Consider the following 22,901-nt stretch of genomic DNA (forward strand, 5'->3'; position numbering starts at 1 on the left):
AGTGTCTCATTTTTTTTCTACAATTTATGCTTTTTTTAAAAAAAGTAACAAAGTGGCAAAGTGGAAAAGAAGAGAAATAGCAATACAGAGAAATAACAAGTTAACAAATATAGTAACATGGACAAGAAGCAAATGTTGCAAGGTCCAGAGAAAGGGAACTTGTACTCAGTTTACTTAACCAATATGCATAGCGATAATATAAGTCTACACAACAATGAAGGTGTTAATACACAGAACAAAATCCACATGAATATTAATGTAGACAACAAGGATAAGCTATGTTGTTCAGAAAGCAAGAATGTGAACACATGCATGTCATGCAGTTTAGGGGATGCAATTGATGCTGATAGTGTATTAAGTGATGAGAAGGGTGTAGGATTATCTCCTCCTAGTTATTCTTCTTGTATTGAAAGAAGTTATGAAGAGGTTGGAATTGCCAATACTGAAGGTGGTAGTAACAGTGACAAAATTAAAGATGATAACATGGATAGAGATAATATAAGCAAAAGCAGTAACGTATCTGACGGAAGAAAACAGTCTAATGATAGTGGAAGAATGTATAACCCTGAATCTATTTCAGAATCTATTTCATATTGCAAGAACAGTAGATATAACAAAGGGAGTGATGAAAATTGCCTTAAACTAAGTAGTGAAAACAACAAAGCTCAATATTATGTAACGACGGATGAATCAAATTACGTGAATAATTCAGACACAAAAGGGATGAAACGAGACAATGTAAATTATGCATATTCTAAGGAAAAAACAACTAATTATAATAAATCCAATGTAATGAAAAATGATAATCCAAATGATAACAAATGTGAAGGTATATGCAGCAACAAATTTGACAACCAAGATTACGAAGATTACGAGAGATATAGCAACATCAATCATAGTAATAATTCCCTATATCAGTATAACAATGCAGATAATGGAACAAATATGAACCGACTAAATGACGTGCACAGATGTGATAAAGTAGAAATTGGACGTGATGATACAAATTTATATGAAGAAAATATTTCCTATTATAATATGCCTAAGGAAAATAAGGGAACCATAATATTTTTTAATAAACATATTGAAGAAAAGGGAAATAATTTGAAAAAACAAATAGTCCAAGAGGAGGAGAAATATAAAATGTACGATATAGAGGATAGTCAAGTTGCATCAAAGATGAGTTACATGAAGAAGAATCATATAATAGCTATCAATTCGCGTTCAGATGGAAATTATGAAAATTATGAAAACAACGAAGACAATAATTTACATGATTACGATAAGGACCAAATGTCTGATAACACTTTTTCGTCATCAACAGATTTGAGCAGATTTAACTCGTGCATTCATTATGATGACCCAAACGGGGTGCAAACATTGGCCAACCAAAAAGAAACTGACGGTGCAGCAGTGAATGACATGGAAAATAATGGAAATTACAATTTTGAAGAAACAAATTTATGCAGTAAGAATAGTCAAAAGAATGAAAAAAAAGAGATGAAGACAAATATTTCATCTCTCGTTTCATATGTGGACAGTGAAATGTGCTGCAAGGATGATGCTGATGATGGTAATTATTTGAACGATAATTTATTAGTAGAATTTCCGCACTTATTGCTACAGGATAATCAAGAAGAGTCTACGAACCCATTGTACGTGCTTAACGAGATTAATAAAAATTACACCATGGATTCTGAACACTTTTCAAATTCAGAGGGGAATTTCCATTTTCTCAAAAGTGACAATATGTCCATACGAGATTCTTTAGATTGTTACAAAGATATTTGTAATAGTGGTGTAGAAAATACCATTCGTGCAGATAGTGGCTATGGTGATGACCTTGCAAGCCCTGATCAAAATTATATAAATTTGAAATATATAAGTTGGGGAAAAACAAATGATGAAGAAAAAATAACGAAGGAAAAATCTCTCCAAAGTATTCAGCATCTGGTGCAAGAGGATAGAATCGAAAGAAATTATACTGCCAACGATAAGTTTCTCTCAACATTGGTTTGTAACAAGAGCAATGATCATCTCGGTGGGAATAACAACGATGTGTCAAGTGGCATCCCCAACATGCGAAGTGTAGGAAATATCCAAAATGTCCAGAAAGGACAAAGCAGTAATAGTAATTGCAAGGGCATGATACAATTAGTTAATTTCAACGACGAAGCAAACGTTGCCCATTTAACAATGGATGAAAAAAAAAATAAGTGTGTTTCGAATCATTGTAACATATCAATCGGAAGGGATAGGAATATATTATCCGTATGTGGTTATGAACAAAGAAATCATACAGATGCAAATAAAAATGAAAAATGTGACAATATTAACAGCTTTACATTTACTACGAATGGAACAAATTTGGGAATTGAAAAAAACGAAATTAGTATATATGATGAAGGGGATGAAATTTTGTTAAATTACCATTTGAAGAATATACCAGAAGGAACTTCCCAAACGAAGCTTAATGGAGAATCATCATATGACAAACTGATAGGAGACCATTCTTTTGATAACAATTTTGAACAGAATGAAATATGGTACTCGAATTGCACAATACATAAGAAAACATGTCCATGGAATATAAACTCAAGTGTACATGCTAGTGTAAGTAAGCATGTGAATAATGTAATAGATACGTGTGGAACCTCAATAAAATCTGCTAATGGTGGATCGTATAACACAACGTATGATGAGGAATATGCAGAATGGGATATCCAAGTTCATGGGATCAACAGAAACATGTGTGACGAAAGTGGAATTGATCAAGCAAACATTAGCAACAGTTTAATGTTCACGAATGACATGATGCAATTTAGTGAAAACAATTCCTTGGTTATTTTAAACAAAAGGCATGCTTCTGGATTAATGAATGATATAATGAATACTAGTAAGGAAGATTCACTCAGTGTAATTACCCCCATGTGTAGCGACTTACGTATTATGGAAAGTGCAACTAATAAAGAGTGCTACGACAATCAGGATTTTACTTTTGGGAAAGAAGAATTAGACAAGGTCGCATGCTTGAAGTTTGATGGGGAGTATGCGAATTTTTTTCATCAAACTGGCCAGAACGAGATTAGTCAGGTGCACTGGAATGAGGTGGATGAACATGACAAGGTCGGTGACAAAGACTGGGACAAAGGAATATGTGAAGATCGAGGTGAAGAAAAGAACGAAGGCGAATGCAACATACATTACAGCAATAGTGAAACGACGAATGTGAGTTTCAGTGCCCTCGAAAGCAATCAGGCTAGAAAATATGGAGCAGAAATGAAACCCAAGGTAGAAAAGGAGGAGGAAAAAGAGGAAGAAAAGGAGAAAGAAAAGGAGGAAGAAAAGGAGGTTTTTAAAGAAGATTCACAAAACGGAAGGGACGCAGAGAATAATAAGATTATCTATGATGCATGTGATGGCATTATGGAAGACAATTTTAATTTATTCTTAATCAATGAGGATTTACATTTGGACAGTTCATGTTTACCAAGTAGATGGATCGGGAATGATGGTGGATATTTTTCAATTGCAGATAGCGATATGATTGATAAGCATGATAATATGATAGATAAGGCACCAGATTATGGAAGAGAAGATGATGTAATGAACACAATTTACAATGACTCATATCTATACATGAACGGGATAGACAACATGTCAAATGGAAGAAGAAGAAGAAGAAGAACAACAACAACAAGTAAGGGGAAAACGGAATTTGATGCTAACTATCATAGCACAAGTGTAGCAAGTGAAAATAATAATATTGATTCTTTTTTCATGACGTGTGTGCGAAATTTTTGTGAAAATACCTACCAAAATGATCATAAGAATTATATAGATTTATATTATTCAATCAAAAATGAAAAAAAAGATAAAGGAGAAGGAGTGGAAGACGGGTTAGTAGATGATACATGTTCAAAGGAAGTATATGCATTAGTTAATAAGAATGAAGATGCATCTTCTGTTCATACAAGTATCTGTGAAAAGAATATTATGAACTGTAATAGTGCTAATGGTAAAAAATTACCATTTGTTTCGAACATGATTAATAGTTTAAATAATAGTTATGAAGTGAGTTGTCATATAAATGATTCAGCATGTGAAACTAGTGTAAACAACATCTTCAAATCGCTTAGTGAAAGTTATAATGTTGTTCTTACAACACATGCTGGAAGTAATGTTAATCCTCATTATGATGGCATAAATATGTGTATGAATTATTTTGACTCGTTATCATACTGTCCAAACATGTACAATTTGGTTAATGGTGCAGAAAGTAGTATATCATATAAGAACAGCAAGTTAAACATGAACATTTTGTCGACAGCGGGGGAACATGATAATTTTATGAACAAAACCAAGAACTCAGAAATTTGTAACCTTAGCTATACTTCTAAGAATGAAGGTATTGGAATTGGCATGGACCATTCTGAGAATGCCAAGGAGAATATTTTTACGCCACGTGATGTGGGCAATGTCGCTATCGTCAACAGTATATCGAACAGATGCTCTGATGAGAAGCGAGAAAATCAGAAGCATCAGGAATGTCAAGAAGATGATGAAAATTTTCATTTATGTGAAACCAAAAATTGTGATGAAGAGATCGGAAAGCAGTACGTGATTAAAACAAATTCGATTAAAACAAATTCTGCAGTTCAGCACGATCACAGTGGAAGAGATCACATTCTGGTTTGGTATGGAAATGAATCCGTGAAAAAGTCTTCTACATCCATTCAGAATGAAAGCATTCTTCCGTTAAGTCGTGCAGGAGGATATTGCACCAACAATGGAAGGAATCCAATTATATTGGAGAAGAAAGAGGATATCGCCTCTTTTTCTACATTTGATGAAAAATTGTGTGTATCGAAAGTGAGAAATGATGAAAAGCAGGAAGATGGGTTGGTAAATGGGGTAGATTATGACCATCCAAGTGATTTAGTTGGAAAAGAATTCAGTAGAGAAAGAGATGGCACTAAGCAAACCGATGAGATGCATAAATACTTGAAGGTTTACAGAGATCATTGTAGCTCTTCTGATTTGGGTAATGACCACGAGGGAAATATTACATCTGTTCATGTCAGAAGCAATGTTAAAGAAAACAAAATGGATGATGGTGATGGTGGTAATAATTACAGTATTATTGGAGTGCGAAGAAATAGAGTGTTGTCGGGAAAACGAGACGAAACTGTCTTGAGTGGTGCGTTTAATAAATCAACTTCGCTGGATTCCGCAAAAATCGTGCAAAGTTTGAGCGGTGTGAGCAAGGGCAACGAAGCACAGATGCAAACCCACATGGAGGATAAAATGATGAACTTCATTTCTAATGGCAATTGGAAGGAGAAGGAAGACCACACGAAATCTTACAAGGACAGAGAAAAAGTCCGAGGAACATGTAACGTTAATACATCGAAGGGGTCTAATGCACACATCGGTGGAAACGAGAAGAATGTGCGAAACTCAACAAGTGAGTCGAACACATTGAACCCACTTAACGGGACTAATTACTTTTTTAGAAGTGATGACTCTGGTCTTCCAAACATGGAGGAAAATGACAATTACAGAGACATTAAAGAAGACGACGAGAACCTAAAGAATGAAAAGAATGGATTCAGAAACGAAAATTTTAATGGTAATGATAGCTGTATGAGTATTGCAGATAATTACATGAACAGAATTTTATATGTGGACGATGATAATGATCATGCAAAGATGAGTATGGTAAAAAGTGTATCTATGAAAAATGATATAGATAACAATGGAAAAATCTTTAGCGTTCCGAAAATATCGAATGATTATCTAGAACGACCTTTTGAATGCACTAACTTTTGCGGAAGATATTATGCCTTTAGGGAGAAAAATTATTATGACGATTTGGAAAACTGTCCTCAAAACTGTTCGCAAAACTGTCCTCAAAACTGTTCGCAAAACTGTCCTCAAAACTGTCCGCAAAACTGTCCGCAAATTTGTCCACAAAACGATGCGCACAACATGAGCTATTCTGATAGTAACCTGAACGAGAGTAGTGATCATAACAAGTTTCAACTCGAACACGAACAGTTTCTTAAGTACTATAGCATAATAGACAAAGAAAGAGAAAATAAAAGTAAGCATCATTTGTATCCATACTCATCGTGTCTTCTGACTTCCCAGGAACAGGTTATCAGAAATTGTAATGAATTGAAAGGAAATAAATATGATGGTGGAAATGAAAATAACATTACCAATGTTAAAGAGTTTAATGGTATGTCTAACGGTAATAGTAGATATCTTACTGCTGGGTTGATGACGAATGTGAATAATTTCATCACACTAAACACAGGGAATACAATAAATAGAATAAATGTTCCAGATTATAATTTCCATGGAAAAGGTTCATCCATGAGATGTGTGTCAGATGTTGCATCAATGGATACACATAATTTAAACAACCAAAATTTGCGATTCAGAAATGCTACTTTTTCAAATTATGCGAACAGCGGTTCTTGCATTATGGAAAATAATAATTTAGTACCCCAAAATAAAATGAATAGTGAGGGAGGAGGTAGTTATAATTTTATGCAGAAATTAAAGATGCATGATAAAATGAAATTTGACACAAAAATGCAAAATAACAGTTTCACATATGACAATGGAAAAGGCATGGATCAAGCGTATATTTTACAACAAGCGACCAGAGGAAGCAGCGGTGGTAATATTAAGAATTCTAACAGTGGAGTAAACGGCGGTTCTACTAGCTGTGGAAACATTCTTGTGAATGCACAATCAAATAGATGCAGAATTAGTAACGAAGTGAACAACAACAGCACCTTAAGGAACAACTTGATGATCTACGGTGGAGAGAAGCAGAAAACGGCATTCAAAGAAGGGATAAAATTTGTAGATAAATTATCACCAATCAATGGAAGAAATTTTAACCTCATGAAAAACAATTGCTACCTATCAAATGAGATGCTTTATGCAAACAATTTTTTAGTTATTAAAAAGTATACAGCCAAATATGAAGTGCAAATAGATCCTTTTAACGGGTTCGATATAGCTAAACGAATTATAGGACTAAAAGGAACTAATATGAAAAAGATATGCATAGATACAGATTGTAAATTGAGATTAAGGGGTAGAGGTTCCGGTTATTTAGAAGGAGAAGAAAAAAAAGAGGCAAATGAATCATTGCATTTATGTGTATCTTGTCAAAAATATGATCATTATGTGCTAGCCAAAAAATTAATTGAAGAGTTACTAATTAAAATTTACATGGACTATGACACATGGTTGTATAACCACGGAAAACCATATGCAAATTTGAAACCTAAAACGTATGAAAAGTTTATTCCTCTTTTTAAATTTCATCATAATGGTAATAACGCGAAACAGCAAAATGTGAACCTAAACTGAAGAAAAGCCATATATGCCGGCCAGGTGGAAACAGAAGACAAATGTGTATATATATAGGCTTAGCAAAGTGGTGGTAATAAGCAACATTGTTGATTTTTTTTTTTTTTCTTTTTTCCACTCAGCATTCTTCCAGTAAGTATAGAAAGTGGATATAAAATTTCATCACGTTACACAAAAACAGAATGATAGGAAAAAAAAAAAAAAAAATGGTATACAGAGAAAAATAGGCAGTAATTCATATGAGAGAGGTCGTACAACAAATTTTCGTCTCATTCACCCGAGACGTATACGGTGTTAAATTTCTTGAAGTATCGGTTTTAAAAAAAAAGATGAGTATAAAAACGGCAAGGATTGAGAAATTCAAGTTTTTGATGACCCCTAGTGCTCAATTGGATGGCGGGCGTCCATGTTTTTTCCGAATGGTCCTAATGAGGAAAGTGACACTTTATATATTGCACGATTGTTTTACGTCTTTATGTGCGTGTCTTTATTTTGCAATTTATTTTGCAATTTATTTTGCAGTTTATGTTGCATATTTATTTTACCTATTTATGTACGTACCTATCTATTTATACATATATATATGTATATATATATATATATATATATGTATATTTTTTTTGAGTTAATGTTCCAAGCACAGCTTGATTACGTCTGTCAAGGTTACACTCACGAATGTCTCGCAGATGGCCAATATTTGGACTTTCAATTTGTTAAGAATTTATAAAATATAAATAGTTAAAAGCAGCGCACGCTTTAATTATGCACCATATATATATTGTATTTCATTTTGTGTCACTTGCCCATTGTATTTCTTTTTTCACCCAGTCGTTGGTTAAACAGACCTTGAAATTAAAGCTTCTTTTTTTTTTTTTTTCTTCATTTTTATTTTTCAAGTTTAATACAAAAAGGGTCGTTTTACGTGTAGATGTAGACCAAGCCGGGGAAGGGGGGGGGGAGAGAATGAACAGTTTATAGATCTTTACCCATGGGTTGTTCAACATTCAGTGGTTTTTGCAACTAGTTTTTTTTCATTTCTTACATTTTCTTCCTTTTGTTTCATGTATTTTGCTTCATTTATTTTACTTCATTTATTTTACTTCATTTATTTTGCTTCATTTATTTTGCTTCATTTATTTTGCTTCATTTATTTTGCTTCATTTATTTTGCTTCATTTATTTTGCTTCATTTATTTTTCCCTTTTTTGATCGTCTTCCCAGCCCGTTAATTGTGATGCTTGTATCACAGACATCATTCTATGCACTTTTGATATAAATTCATTTTCGACATATGTGTTTTTGTGCCCTTTTCCATACATAATTTATTTTTGTCATGTTAATGTTCAGGGCTACATACTTGATGTGTGTCTCATTCGTTTAGGGGAGCAGATGATATCTGGGAGTGTATGTAATAGAAGAAATAAATTGAATCAAGTGCTCTGTAGATGTATAAAAAGAAGGAAAAAAAAAAAAAAAAGCGAATGTGATGAAGAAGCTGGTTGCACATTGAGTGATCCTAAAATAAAAATTGCACCCGTCACAAATTTGGAAAAGGGGTATATTTCGCTACATTTCTATTTTTAATCAAATTATTGTGAGGTTTTCACATATTATATATATCTCCTCCACGTTTTGTCAAATTCAGTTGTGCGTAATAACATGTGCAGCTAACTTCCATTTTTCTTTATTTTACATGAATGATGACCATTCACTTAAATATGTCTCGCTAATAATTAATGTGATTTTTTTCGATTCCCCTAAATTAAGCTGCCAATTGCTGTTACCGCCTGCCACAGTTGTCATTGCTGCTACTGCAGCTATTACTACTATTACTATTATTTCATTTCCTTTTTTTTTTTTTTTTTTTTTTTTTTTTTCTATAATTGGAAAAAAAATTGTGAACTATACGGAACGAAAAAAAAAAAAAAAAAAAAAGTGTCCACATCCTCATGCATGTCTCAAACTTTAATTTTACCTGACTGTTCATACTTTTTCTTTTTTTTTTTTTTTTTTCTTAATTTTTGTCTAATTTGTCATCTCGTTTGCATTAACAAATGCAAAGGAATGGATTATGAAAACAAAATAAACATCACTTATTGTTAGCCATTTGGAAGTGTGTTAAAAACAAAATGGGTGTTTGCACGAATGGGTTGCAATTTACGTTACTTAAAAGTGTTTAGCACCAAAAAAAAAAAAAATGAATTAAGTAAAAAAAAAGTAAAAGCACGATTTAAAGGGCAACGAAGCCACTGCAAAAGTTGAGAATTAGATCCTTTCCCCATTTTGGTCTTACAGCTATTTTGAAGCAGTGGCAGGTTCTCCTTCCTTTATTTTAAGAACTTCGTTTAAAATGTTCCTTGTTACCTGGGAGGAGGGGGTGGTATGCATATATATACATATGCATACATACATATACATGCATATACATATATTTGCGTGCACCTTCAGCCGAACTGGGGCTCATTTTCACCAAGCATTTAGGTACACCTACATATCAGACAGCATTGCGCCTTGTCTGCATTTTATTTTCCTACTTTAATTTGCAATTTTGTTTTGCTTATTTATTTTTTCCATTTCCAGTACCTGATTGAAGTGGTCCAAGAGGGTTAGGCCAAACGTAGTTATGTTTTCCATATGAAGCGGATATTTTTTACTTGTTAAAGAGGATACTTTATCCAGCAGACAGATGATCTCCTGCAATTTATCTATTCCTTTTTCTTTAATAAGAGAGTTAGGGGTGGGTGGGTGATGAAAGTGTGGCAAACGTGAAAATTGGTAAGCGTGAAAATTGGCAAGCGTGAAAATTGGCAAGCGTGAAAATTGGCAAGCGTGAAAATTGGCAAGCGTGAAAATTGGTAAGCGTGAAAATTGGCAAGCGTGAAAATTGGTAAGCGTGAAAATTGGCAAGCGTGAAAATTGGCAAGCGTGAAAATTGGCAAGCGTGAAAATTGGTAAGCGTGAAAATTGGTAAGCGTTGAAGGGCTGAAAGGAGTGAAGTGCTTGTCTTTGTTTTTTACATTGAAGTGTGCATATATTCGATGTGTCACTTGACACAAAAAGTGCAAAACTAACCCTCAAAGGAGAGAAGAGGGTTGGAAGACATCAGGTTGTCAATGAAATATTCATCGACACACAGAATTAGTTCCCTCCACTCGCATTCGCATTTTTCAAAAGTATCATTTAACGATGTAAAGAGTGAGTAATCATAACCCAATAAAATGAAGCAACTGAAAAGGGTAATGAGGCAATTTTGGTTGAACTCTATCTTTATTTTTTCTGAAAAATGGAGTGGAAAATGGGGAGAAAAAAAAAAAAAAAAAAAAAAAAAAAAAAAGTGTGCGAAAATGTTATAATGATATATGTGCCTTTCTCCTTCATGCATATAAAATTGGGCATAATTTCCTCCCAATTTTTTTGGACTTACTAATTTGGAGAACTTTCTTCTGATGCTTGTAAATTTTTTTTTTCATCCACTGAAGCAGACACATGTATTTCATTAAATTTTCAGACTTTTTGTAAAAATGGTGATCTGTTAACGTTTTTTGAAATTTATTTATGACATGCTCAAAATTGGGGGTTTCCATTTTACTATGCAGCTCATCAATGCATCTTTTTTCTTCTCCATGTTGGCAGTTTATCATGTAATTCACCTATGCATGCGTGGGGAGGAGTGCAAAAAAAGAATACTCAAGCATGTGGACTTGTATGTATATATATACATATATGTACATATATATATATATATATATATACATGCATATCTTTCATGTATGTCTAAAGACATGAACTGACACACTGCTACATGCAACTAGAACGCTTGGGGAAGGATATTTTTATATCCACACCTGCTGTTCCATAGATTTCCTCTCTCCTTTCACTATTCGTGTAATTAAAAAATAGCTAAAATTTATGAGATTATTTATTTGACGTGAGTCTATTTTATTTACGCTTCCACGATTATCTAGACACATACACATTTCCACCTTTTCGATCTTTTTCCTATCTAGATTCATCTTCTCACTTTTTTTTTCCCCTGACGGTTCATACGTTTTTTTCTTTTTTTTCCCTCCTTTTATGTTCATCTCTCCTGAGGGTTGCATTCCATCCTTTTTGTTATATTCTTATAAAAGGTGCAGAAAAAGAGAAAAAAAAAAAAAATTGAGTACTGTAGGGAGGGGTTGATTTTTAAGTAATTAATATGAACGTATTTTTTTTTTTTTTTTTTTTTTTTTTTTTGTTTTAGTAACATGAGTCGTCCACCATGCATGTTCGTAGCAGATGGTCTCTCCTTGTCTTTGCTCATTCATCCGCTTATCTCTGTGTGTGTGCATTTTTTTCTAGGTGGCTCTGATTGCTTGGGTGGACTTACCCCATGGAGAAATAACCTCATGTGTTGCATCAGTCTCTTGAATAGATTTGAGATGAGTGTTTCTATTAAAGCAATACATTTGATTGAGGAAATGCAAATTGTAGTATGTGTGATACACTATAGGAATTAGTAAGAAATCTCCTGGCTTCATGGTGGAATATAGAAAGGAATTGTCTTCCTCCATTATTTCATAAATGTAAATACAGTTGTATGATAGGTTCATGTTTAGAGTGTCAAGCAGTTCATTTTGAAACTCTTTTTCGTTCCCCACAGCTGATTCTGTTTCTTCTTTGCACCCAGCTGATTCAGATTCTACCTGCCTCACACCTGATTCAGATTCTTTGTTCCCCACAGCTGACTCCGATTCTACCTTCGAATCCTCTGAATTTTCACAGTGCCTCCCCTCCTCTTCGCCCTCGTTATTACTACCACTTTCTGTCAAATCTACATCCGAATGATCATCTTTCTTGTCGTTGGGTTCGTCATTATGTTTTCTCATATCGGTTTCATCCGTTCCACTCCCCTCATCCGTTTCAACAGCCTCTCCTTTCTTGTGCTCCTCCCCATTGGCACTCTTCCCATTAGAACCTTTTCCCCTTTTACTTTGCACTGACGAGAAAATGGTGTTTTTTATTCTTTGCAAATAGCTATCTTCCTGATTATATGGGTTGAGCCAAGTGAAGAGATTTTCACCTGACTGTTCATAATTATAATGATTAGATATAAGATGAGGAAAGAGAAAATTATTTTCAAATGGAAATATTTTTGAAGAAATAAAATTTGCTCTTTTTTTGGGGGAGTGAATTTGTGTAAACATGTTTGAAATTTGTTGTTTATCATAAATGATTTCATTTTTTAAATGGCAATTTTCAGTGGCACAAATAAATTTCAGAATTTTTTTTTTTTTTTTTTTTTTATATTCTGTTTCGTAGATCTTCCCAAAATAAACATTTTGTACATCAAAAACGCTTTTAATTAAATTTGCCAATTCTGTAAAATCCTCAGACAGGTCATAATCTTCATTCCTCTTATCAACAAATGAGTATAAATCTGTTAAGCTCTTTTTTGCAAAATTTTTATTTATTTCATCATGTATTTTGATGTTATACGAGTTTAGTTTTTTTATTAAAATTTTTTTCTTCTTTTTCTTTTCTTCATTGAAGGAGGTTATGTTAGCTAGATGTGTTCTTATCGCTCCCAGGGGATCTGCTAGTGGTGGTGGCAAAGCGAAATTTAGACAAATGGAAAAATATATAATAATAGTGTTAATGGGAGGAGGGGGAAATTAACTAATCATTTTGAAATACTGTCACAACAAGAAAGAATGATTTTTTTTTTTTTTTTTTTTTTTTTTACGCCTCTCTCCAGATTCAACTAATTTAAAACAGAGAAAGAAGTAGGAGAAAAAAAAAAAAGAAAAAAGAAAAAGAAGAGAATGTTAGGAAGCTATACATTCCTTGTTAGATCCCCCTCCATCTCGTTACACCTTTTCCTTTTTATATTTGTCACCTCCTGTGTCTGTTTTTATAGTCCATAGTAATGACTTGGCTAAGTCATACCCAATATTTTGCTTAATGTAATCTAAATTTTCTTCCCTTTTGCTTTTTACACTCATTTCAAATATGAAGGATGGAATGAGAAGATTCGAGAGAGATAAGGTGCGCGTGTGTAAGTTTCACAAACTTGACATTTAAGTAAACTTTGTACGAGCAGGGAAATTAAGTTGTGTTTCCTCCTTGGTGTTGAAACTGTCCCTGTAATTGTGTTTGTTTTTGTTTTCATTTGCTTATGTTTGCCCTTGTTTATGTTTGCACCTGTGCTGTGTGTGTGTATTTTTTTTTTTTTTTTTTTAACTTCTAGCTGCATGGATGAATTAGCCATGCTTACCGTTTCACATTGTAGATTTCTTCCTATTTACCCTTCCCCCTGTCTATCTACCTACATATATGTGTCTACCCACCTTTTTTATTTATTTATTTATTTTATTTTTTTTTATTTATTTATTTTATTTTATTTTTTTTTATTTATTTATTTATTTTATTTTTTTTTATTTATTTTATTTTATTTATTTATTTATTTATTTTTTTTTTTGCTGCATGCGCAAAATGAGACATAAAATGCAATGGCAAATGGTGCATGTGTAAAGCCTGTCATATAGGGATAAGAGAGTTGGAGATTAAAAAACGGTTCGGAAAAATGTTTGGAAAAAGTTTTCGTCCTGCAAAATGTTTATTTTGGGAGGACACATGAAACAGGGTATAAAAAAAAAAAAAAGAAAAAAAAAGATTAAAATATAAACATAAACATAAACATAAACATAAACATAAATATAAACATAAACATAAACATAAACATAAATATAAATATAAATATAAATATAAATACATGTGCAAATACAAGCACAAGGCATGTAAAAATTTAACGGCGACAAAAAAAAAAAAAACGCAGTACGCATCAATTCGAATCATTTAAACTTAATTAGGTTTCCCCTCCCAAAGTGATTTTAAATTCTTCCTGTACATGTTGCAAATTGTGTTTTTTTTAACTGGGATAACCCACGAAAGCATTTAACACTTATGAACTGTAAAAGTACGTGAATTTGAAAGTTAAACTAATTGAGATATTGAATTTATTTCGATGATTATCCTGGGTTGATGCCATTCGAGTGTTTCATCTGATTTGTCAATTTCTCCCACTTGTGGTATGACCATGCAGTAAGTAAGGCCTGGTTTTTTTTTTGTGCAAATTTCGTTTCAGGATGTAGTGATGAATGGCTGTTATTGTAATCCTCTTCAGAGTGTCTAAACATTTCACTGGTTTTTATACATAACACTTTATTTACATCTTTATAAAATTCTACGTGACCTTTAGAAACTAACAAAGTTATTAAAAATAAACGAAAAGTTGTTTCATTATATCCATTTACCGGATCACAATCAATAATAAAATTTAAAAAATGAACATTTTTTTTTATTTTTTCAATTTGTTTTAATTTATCTTTTAATTTCATTGATTGTTCATATGTTTCCAATTTAATTTCAGGCTCATTGTTGCACTCGAAATCTTTTAGCTTCCTATATGGGCTGTTGGTGGTTTGCTTACTTCTACTGTAAGCTTTTTGTTCCTTTCTCTGTATTCTAAATGTGCACTCTTTTGTCAGAAATAGATTCATCGGTATGGTTTCATAGTTAATAGGACAGAGTGGAAGTGTCTCTATGCTGAAGTACTTTGACAGTTTCGTGAAACTTAAGCGTTTCCTTTTTTCCTCTGCTCGTTTCCCTGCATTCATTTGGCCACCCTCCCCACTGTCGATCAAACCCACGTCTCCAACCTCTCCCACGTCTCCAACCTCTCCCAATTCTCCAACCTCTCCCACTTCTCCAACCTCTCCCACTTCTCCAACCTCTTCCACTTCTCCAACCTCTTCCACTTCTCCAACCTCTTCCACTTCTCCAACCTCTTCCACTTCTCCAACCTCTTCCACTTCTCCAACCTCTTCCACTTCTCCAACCTCTTCCACTTCTCCAACTTCATTTCCTGATGTATCCCCCTCGGGAAACTGCTGAGATAATGTTTCCAAAATTAATTTGAGTTTTTCTTTAAGTGAAATAGTGCTGAGACCCTCTGCTTTGAAGTTGATAATTTTGGATACTTGTTTTCCATACTGACATGATTTTTGTAATTTGCTTATTTTATTGTCCAAATGTATGATTATCTTTCTGTCTGTTTTTATAACTCTCTTGAGTGCATTATTTTGTTCTGGTTGAATCAACTTGTCTATATTTAATTTATCAATTTCCTTTTGTATATAAAATTCATCTATTTTTCCATCATCATTTGTTTTGCTTTTCCTTGATTCTTCGTGTTCCGGCATGATAAAGAAAAAAAAAAAAAAAAAAAAAAAAAAAAAAAAGGGTAAAAAAAAAAAAAAAAAAAAAAAAAAAAAAAAGAAGTCATCAACACACTTACGATCGAGGTAAAATGGTAAAATTTGAGAGTAGGAATTGTTTTCTTTCACTTGTTATATATATGTACATGGAAATATTCCATGCATATGTTACAAGACGAGTTGCAAATATATTTGCTTAAAATTGGATTGAAATGAAAGCTTCACTTGATCTAGATTAATAAGTACGAAATATATCATCTAATGATTTTTTTTGGTTCTGTCAATATATATGGGGGCGAAGGGAATACTATGTTCCTGTTTTCTTCCTTCCTTTCTTTCTTCCTTTTTGCTTTTTTTTTTTTTTTTTTTTTTTCTCAGTCATGAGTAAAATCATAGTTCTGTGCACGTGTATATATATATATATATATATATATTCCTCAACACTCCGCAACTCAGCACCTTAACCCTAAGCACCTTTTTTTTTTTTTTTTTTTTTTTTTTCAATCTCATCACATCTTATGACACTTAAAAACTTACAATGCATGAACGTGTTTGAAGAAATTTTTAGTTAAAAAATAGTATTCCTCCTTTTCCTTTTGGTTATAAAATGAGTGGATCCTTTTTTTTTTTTTTTTTTTTTTTTTTCCCCTTCACAAACTCCTATGTATTGAGTCGTCACATAAATGTAAAATATTTTCATTTCATTGAGAAATAAGAAAAAAGAGTTAAAAAATTTTAATTAACAAAAAACAAGTATAAGATGAAGATCAAATGAAACCGTTTTTTTTTTTTTTTTTTTTTTTTTTTTTTTTTTTTACATAGTTGCAATAAAAAAAAAAAAAAAAGAAAAAAGAAAAACTAAAAAAAACAAACATATACTGCACGATGGGTTAAAACGGAAAGGGAAGAAAAGTGTGTGATTTCCACGAGCACAGAATTTACATGGTACGTGTGTTTGTGGTCTTTGGCAGTTTGTTTGTTGAGCTGTTTTCTCTGCACCTTTGTGTGTAAAGTATATGTACAACACACGAAGTTCCCCCCACTCCATCCCCTCCGTACTGTCACAAAAAAGGATGAATGGAATACGGATGCAAAACAGAATTTGCTGAGAATCAAAAAGTGTGTAAGAGGGAATGGATATAGATTTTTTTTTTTTTTTTCCTACTATATAATTATATATCTATTTTTGACCCCGTGTTATATTAATGATACAATACAAGAATTTTATTTAGCTGTTTTTCCTTGTTTTGGGGAGAGAAAAGCACCATTTGCTTTACACTCTAACTTTTAATAGACACACTGTTAAAAAGGAGAATATATCATTCTAGTTGTGCTGATCAAGCGACTCTTCTGTTCTAGTTCAAGATTTACATTATTCCATTTGTTATTCTTTGGAAATAGTCATATTGGATACTTCTAAAATTGTTGATAGAAGATTCTATTAATCCATTGATTCGACGGATGCACTGAAAAGAGGGAAGTGTGGTGTAAAACATAGGGAATTAAAAAGGAACGCAAAAAAAAAAAAAAAAAAAAAAAAAAAAAACACCATTTTGTTTGCATGAAATACTCGTATTGTGTATTATTCGTACGGAGATGGTTAGCTGTATTTATAGCACAACAGCAATAAAATATCATAAATGGGTGTATGTTTGTAGGTGTGTGTGTGGGGTTCTTTATTTTACCACATCTACAGCAAGGTTTGTCATGAAACGCTCTTTTAGGGAATCAATGCAAAACTGAGCGCCGTTAGTAAAACAGGGAATTTTTAAAGCTGCATAGGGTAGGGAGATCACAGGAAAAAAGAAAAAAAAAAAAAAAAAAAAAAAAAAAACAAGAAATGGGTAAAGCGAAATACTAAGTGTGTGTGGGGGAATACTACGAGGTGTTCCCACACGCATAGAGAAAAAAATGTTTTCAAATGCACTAATCAAATAATGCAAAGGATGCTAGGGCACATCTTGGTAGTGATGGAAGGTGGACGTACGAACCTGGCATCATCAATTCGACAAAGAGAATTATTTCCTCTGAATGTTTTCGCGCTTCCAAAAATCCACTAACAATGAGTCTTCTGAAATACTCGTAGTTCTCTGAATTTTCACCATCCATAATATCTAGGTATTCTTGGGTTAGCTTAAATGGCGAAGTTTCAAAATTTACATTTCCTGGAGAATTTGTCAACATGAACCCGTAATCTATGTGTATTAAATGTCCTTCAGAATCTAATAACATGTTTCCATTGTGTCTATCCTTTACCTGGAGGAGGTACGAGATTAGTGAGTACGCGGCATGACTCTCGATGAAATTCTGCATGGGGTTAATATGGGGTGTATGTGTGTGTAAGTGAGGGAAATTATTGGCGATAATTGTTAGATGCAATTGTTAGATGCAATTGTTAGAGGCAATTGTTAACGACAACCGCGTACAATGGCCAACATGCAAAGGTCGTCGGGCGTACCTTCTTGGCTTCGAATATGTAATCAGCAAAGACGACATTGAAGATTGTGGAAATGCTGTCTGTTCCAAACTTCCTCTTAAGTGAATCAACTGAACAGGTATCATTAACATATTCAATAATTCCAGAATTGGCACCTGTAACTAAGATTTCATATGGACGTAACCATAGAGGTAAACCAGCATTTTCAAATATAATTTTGAATTGTCGTATGAGTTGAGAAGCCAAAAGTTCTTGTCTTAGATCATCTCCTCCTTTAACTATTACACATTTCAAATCCCAAGTCTTTAATTTCCCATAAGGAGAATTTTTTCTTATTTTTTTTTTTTTTTCCTCAAATAACTCTCCCCATAGTAACCTCTTAATGATTCGACAGTTTTTCTTTTTAAAATCATCGTTCATGTAATTTTCCGGTTTGAAATATTCGTTTATGTCTAATGCATTTATGGGTTGTTCCAATGTATGGTAGTAGCAGTTCCTCGCGTTCCCCGGGGGAGGCCCTTCAGAACGATCGATCCAGGTTCTAGCCTCACTTCCAATCATAGCATCCTTTCCAATCATAGCATCCTTTCCAATCATAGCATCCTTTCCAATCATAGCTTCCTTTCCAATCATAGCTTCCTTTCCAATCATAGCATCACTTTCAATATCAACTGCACAATCGTGCCGGTTGATTGGGTTATTTCCATTTTCTGCTTTTCCCTGATCATCCACTTGGATACACTTTTGCGTGGTGCTTTCCGCTTCTTTCATTTTTTTCTCTACGTCAACTGTCGAATAGGGTTCCATCATAATCATGTGTCCCATGCCACTATTAATACTTTCAACTGAGGTTTTTATTTCGTTGCTGTCATTGTCATTAGAACTCATGTTGCACTTCTCAAGAGAGCTATTAATGTAATTTGGCATAGATACGGATCGATATGCCTGCAAATAGTTCTTGTTTTGTCCATGTTTTTTATCTCCAAACTTTTCCATCTTAGAATTTTGTGCCTGATGAGATTTTCCTTCATCTGAACAATCACTTCTTCCTCGTCCGTCCAAATGAACACAGTTCCCCTCATCGAGGGTTTCTCCATCAGAAGTTTCTCCACTGGAAGTTTCTCCTCGGTTGGGTTCTCCCTCGCTCGCTTCTCCTGCGTTGGGTTCTTCTTCGCTCATTTCTCCCTCATCACAGTCGTCAGCATTCATACCTATACATTTTCTTATAATAGAAATATTGTCATCTTCCCTGGATGGAAATGAAATTAAATTTTCTTTTCTCAAATCGTTCACTATACAATTGTACACGTAAATGTCTTCCATTTTTAAGGAGTTCAGATCTACATACGAGTTGGTCTTCCTTTTCTGCTTCACGGATTTGGATTCTCCACTTGATCCATTTGGCACATTTTTTCCAATTTCTCCATTTTTTCCAATTTCTCCATTTTTTCCAATTTCTCCATTTTTTCCAATTTCTCCATTTTTTCCAATTTCTCCATTTTCTCCATTTTTTCCAATTTCTCCATTTTCTCCATTTTTTCCAATTTCTCCATTTTCTCCATTTTCTGTATTTTTTTTTTTTTTCTTCTTCTTTGAATCTTCCTCACTAACTCTCTCTTCATCGTCCCACGATCTGCTCTTTCCATCGTCCAATCGATCCTTCTTCGCGCATAAATTCTTCTCTGAATGGTTTCCCTTCCCCTGGAGGGTGTGTATTTCTTCTTTCCCTATTCTGTCTCTCAGGTTGGATGCTCCTTGGTCTACTTGATTAGATGGGTCTTCCTTCTTCACCTCTGCATCTACTTGCCCGTGTGTCTGGGGATCCTCTCCCCTGTGGTGGGTGTGTGGCACCACACCTGTCGTCTTTGTCGAGTAAAAAATGTTATCCGATATGTGACTAATATCTTCATCCAAATCTGCAACTTCGAACATAAGCAAATAAGGAGCTCTTTTTTTGGAAAAAAATATTTTACATTCATCATAATTGAAATGTAATATTTGTAAGTTACTGGATCTGGAGATTTCTTTCCCTTTGATATTTGTAGACGGAGAGGATATGCACTCAAGAGGAATGCACAATCCTGTCATGGCAAAAATACTTTCACAAGCTGCTACTACACATCTACGCATAATCATCCAGCTATTTAAAGAATATATAAACCTTTTCAATAATTCATTTCGTACATCTATATCTTGTTCTGATGATAATAAATTAGAAACAGAAATGGTTAAATTGATAAAATTATTCAGCAAGCTAAAATAGTCACATCTTCTTTGTTTCATAAAGAATTGCTGTAGCTCTTCAATCATATTGAAGCTGTAATTCACATCTGGTAAAAAAAATTTAGATGCACTTAACGGATTCCCTAATTTTGCATATGTACTTGGTAATTTCACTCTAGCTCTTGCTATTGACAAGCACCCTGAATTTATAATATAACATTGGGGAAGCTTTGGTGGTGGATTATTGCTACTCAATTGTTCTTTTTTGCAGGATTCTTTTGCTTTTGCCCTAGTTTGTCTCTGACTCACACAATGAGGTTCTGTTCGATTGCCTCCTTCACCCATGAAGTGTGATTCAATCGGATTGTCGCTTTTCTGTCTAATTTCTTCATAATGCTGCTCATCGGTGGAATTGTCTTTCTGTATTTGGTTCATGGATTCAACACGTTCAGATAACTTGGCACTGCCCAAGCAGCTGCCACTTCCACTACCCACGACACTGCTCATAGCGGGATATCCTCCAGATGAACCGACAGACATGTCCTTTTTCCATTTATTGAGAAGGTAAGAAGTAGAATGCAATCTGTAATCAATGGGATTGCTTTCTATAAAATCGTTTAAGAGAGGAGAATTGGAAGAAATGTTCATGCATTTTTTATACAATTTTATTTTATTGAACCTTTTATTCGTTTTAATTTTTTTAATAATATATTTTCTTTTAAATAAGAGTGGGTAAGCTAAATTCAGAAGATATGAATTTTTGTTATCATTTCCACTATTACATTTATTATTCAAAGGTTTACAATTAACAACTGCCATTTCAATTTCTTGCATCATTTTATGTGCTAAATCTTTATATTTTGATGAGTTATCTTCTACAATGGAGTGATAAATCCAACTTAATTTCAAAGCAAAGTGCATTGATTTACTAGCTTTGTATAGCAAGAAGCGATAAAGAGAAGATGATTCATATCGTACAAGTGAAATTTGGCTTAACTGTGGCAAATAAAAGAGGATATCTTCATACTTCCTTTGTGTATATAATGAATTAACAAGATATTCATGAACACCTATTTCTTTTCTATCATATAGATACCTTATGTGTAGATGTGTGTCGAAATATTCACATCTAAAAAGTCTCAGCAAACTTCCTTCTTTCAGTGTGTTTTTGGATCCACTCGATTTGTTTTCTCCTCCTTCCCTATCATTGCTGCTTCGTTCATTGCTGCTTCGTCCATTTCTGCTTCGTCCATTGCTGATTCGTCCATTGCTGATTCGTCCATTGCTGTTTCTTTCATGTTTGATTCCACTTGTATCTGCTGCCCTGAACCCATCTTCACTGCTTGCACGATTCTCACTTCGCTTAAGTTCGTTTATTATTTTCGGTTTGGATGATGGTGATTCGCTGAAAATTCGTGCAATTCTTTCTCTTATTCTTGTATCATGATTACTTTCGCTTGGTATGTCACCTCTGTCATAACTAGCATTATAAGAGTAGCAAGCATTATTGCTGTACTCATAATTTTGTCTATTTGTTTGCATCTTCTTATTTTCCAGTTTCATCTTGTACAGTTCTATTATTTTTATTTTGTTCTCTTTCTCTGGGGATTCGTCTTTTTCTTGCACTTTGGAGGTTTTACAATTTGACAGGTTTTTTTCCACGGATGCATAAATGTGATTGGATTCTTCTCCTTCTTCCTTTATGTGGTTTTCACATCTGTCACTATGTTTCCCCTTGTTACTTTCATGATGGTCATGCTGATCGAATGGATCAAAGTTCTCCCTCTTTTCCTTATGAAGATAATATGTTTCGTAAGAATTCATTTGAATTTGTTCCATTTCATCTAATTGAGAATTCTTCATCATTCCATCATGATTTGTATTTGCAGATTCAGCATCATCATTTTTAAAAGACGATTCAAGTTCGAATCTCTTCATTGAATCAATATGTTTCTGAATGTTATCTAAACCTTGACATTTATCGATTGTGTTGTCATTAGCATTTGCTTTGCCATTCGAAGTGTAAGAAGTATCATCTCGATTGGCGATGATGCTTGAAGTTGGTTCATCATCCAGAGGGGTTGCATTACACATCACATCCTTCTGTGAGAAGAAAACAGATGTATCGTCTTTACCTTGTTGTGAAGATGTATCATTACATAATTCGTTATTAGTTAATGTATCCTCATTTGAAGAAATTGTAAGAAGCCGCTGTTCAGCATTTCTATTGACATTCAACTTATCTAATCTGCTTTTCAAATGAATATGAATTAACTCATCCTTATGTATATGTACTTTGTAATTATGCTTATACAAAATCCTATACTTATTTTCTTCCTGCATCAAGCTGCAATTATCTTTTTTATAATCATTATCATCATTATGATAACTTGTAACATTTCCTTCAAATTGGAAGTTCTTATTATCTTTCTCTTCATCTGAATTCATGTTAGAGTCTTCATTGGTTGCCTTCCCTCCTTCGTGGGAAGTTTGTTCCATTTTATTTTCCATCCTTCTTGGGGTTCACTTTTTATTTCTATTTTGCTATTTTTCTACTTCTTTACCAGGATGGTAAAATGAAACACACAC

General features: G+C 33.5%; 4 protein-coding genes across 4 annotated transcripts; 1 reads left to right on the forward strand and 3 right to left on the reverse strand.

Moving 5' to 3' along the window:
* Positions 1-117: 117 nt before the first annotated feature.
* On the forward strand, positions 118-7,395 carry PGO_102120 (hypothetical protein, conserved; the record flags this gene model as incomplete). The annotated part of the gene is made up of 1 exon (XM_028688242.1): positions 118-7,395. The coding sequence occupies one exon, from the start codon at positions 118-120 to the stop codon at positions 7,393-7,395; it is 7,278 nt and encodes a 2,425-aa protein (XP_028544043.1).
* A 2,294-nt stretch (positions 7,396-9,689) lies between these two features.
* Positions 9,690-13,378, reverse strand: PGO_102130 (hypothetical protein, conserved; the record flags this gene model as incomplete). The annotated part of the gene is made up of 7 exons (XM_028688243.1): positions 9,690-9,758; positions 9,978-10,111; positions 10,467-10,670; positions 10,819-11,044; positions 11,240-11,514; positions 11,764-12,969; positions 13,273-13,378. The coding sequence occupies 7 exons, from the start codon at positions 13,376-13,378 to the stop codon at positions 9,690-9,692; spliced, it is 2,220 nt and encodes a 739-aa protein (XP_028544044.1).
* Positions 13,379-14,404: 1,026 nt separating this feature from the next.
* Positions 14,405-15,637, reverse strand: PGO_102140 (hypothetical protein, conserved; the record flags this gene model as incomplete). Its single annotated transcript, XM_028688244.1, has 1 exon — positions 14,405-15,637. One exon carries the CDS (start codon positions 15,635-15,637, stop codon positions 14,405-14,407), a length of 1,233 nt encoding a protein of 410 aa, XP_028544045.1.
* Positions 15,638-17,019: 1,382 nt separating this feature from the next.
* Positions 17,020-22,823, reverse strand: PGO_102150 (phosphatidylinositol 4-kinase; the record flags this gene model as incomplete). Its single annotated transcript, XM_028688245.1, has 4 exons — positions 17,020-17,118; positions 17,338-17,426; positions 17,644-17,959; positions 18,111-22,823. 4 exons carry the CDS (start codon positions 22,821-22,823, stop codon positions 17,020-17,022), a joined length of 5,217 nt encoding a protein of 1,738 aa, XP_028544046.1.
* Positions 22,824-22,901: the final 78 nt, after the last annotated feature.

Source organism: Plasmodium gonderi, assembly GCF_002157705.1.
Source record: "Plasmodium gonderi DNA, contig: Chr10, whole genome shotgun sequence".
NCBI classification, from domain to species: domain Eukaryota; phylum Apicomplexa; class Aconoidasida; order Haemosporida; family Plasmodiidae; genus Plasmodium; species Plasmodium gonderi.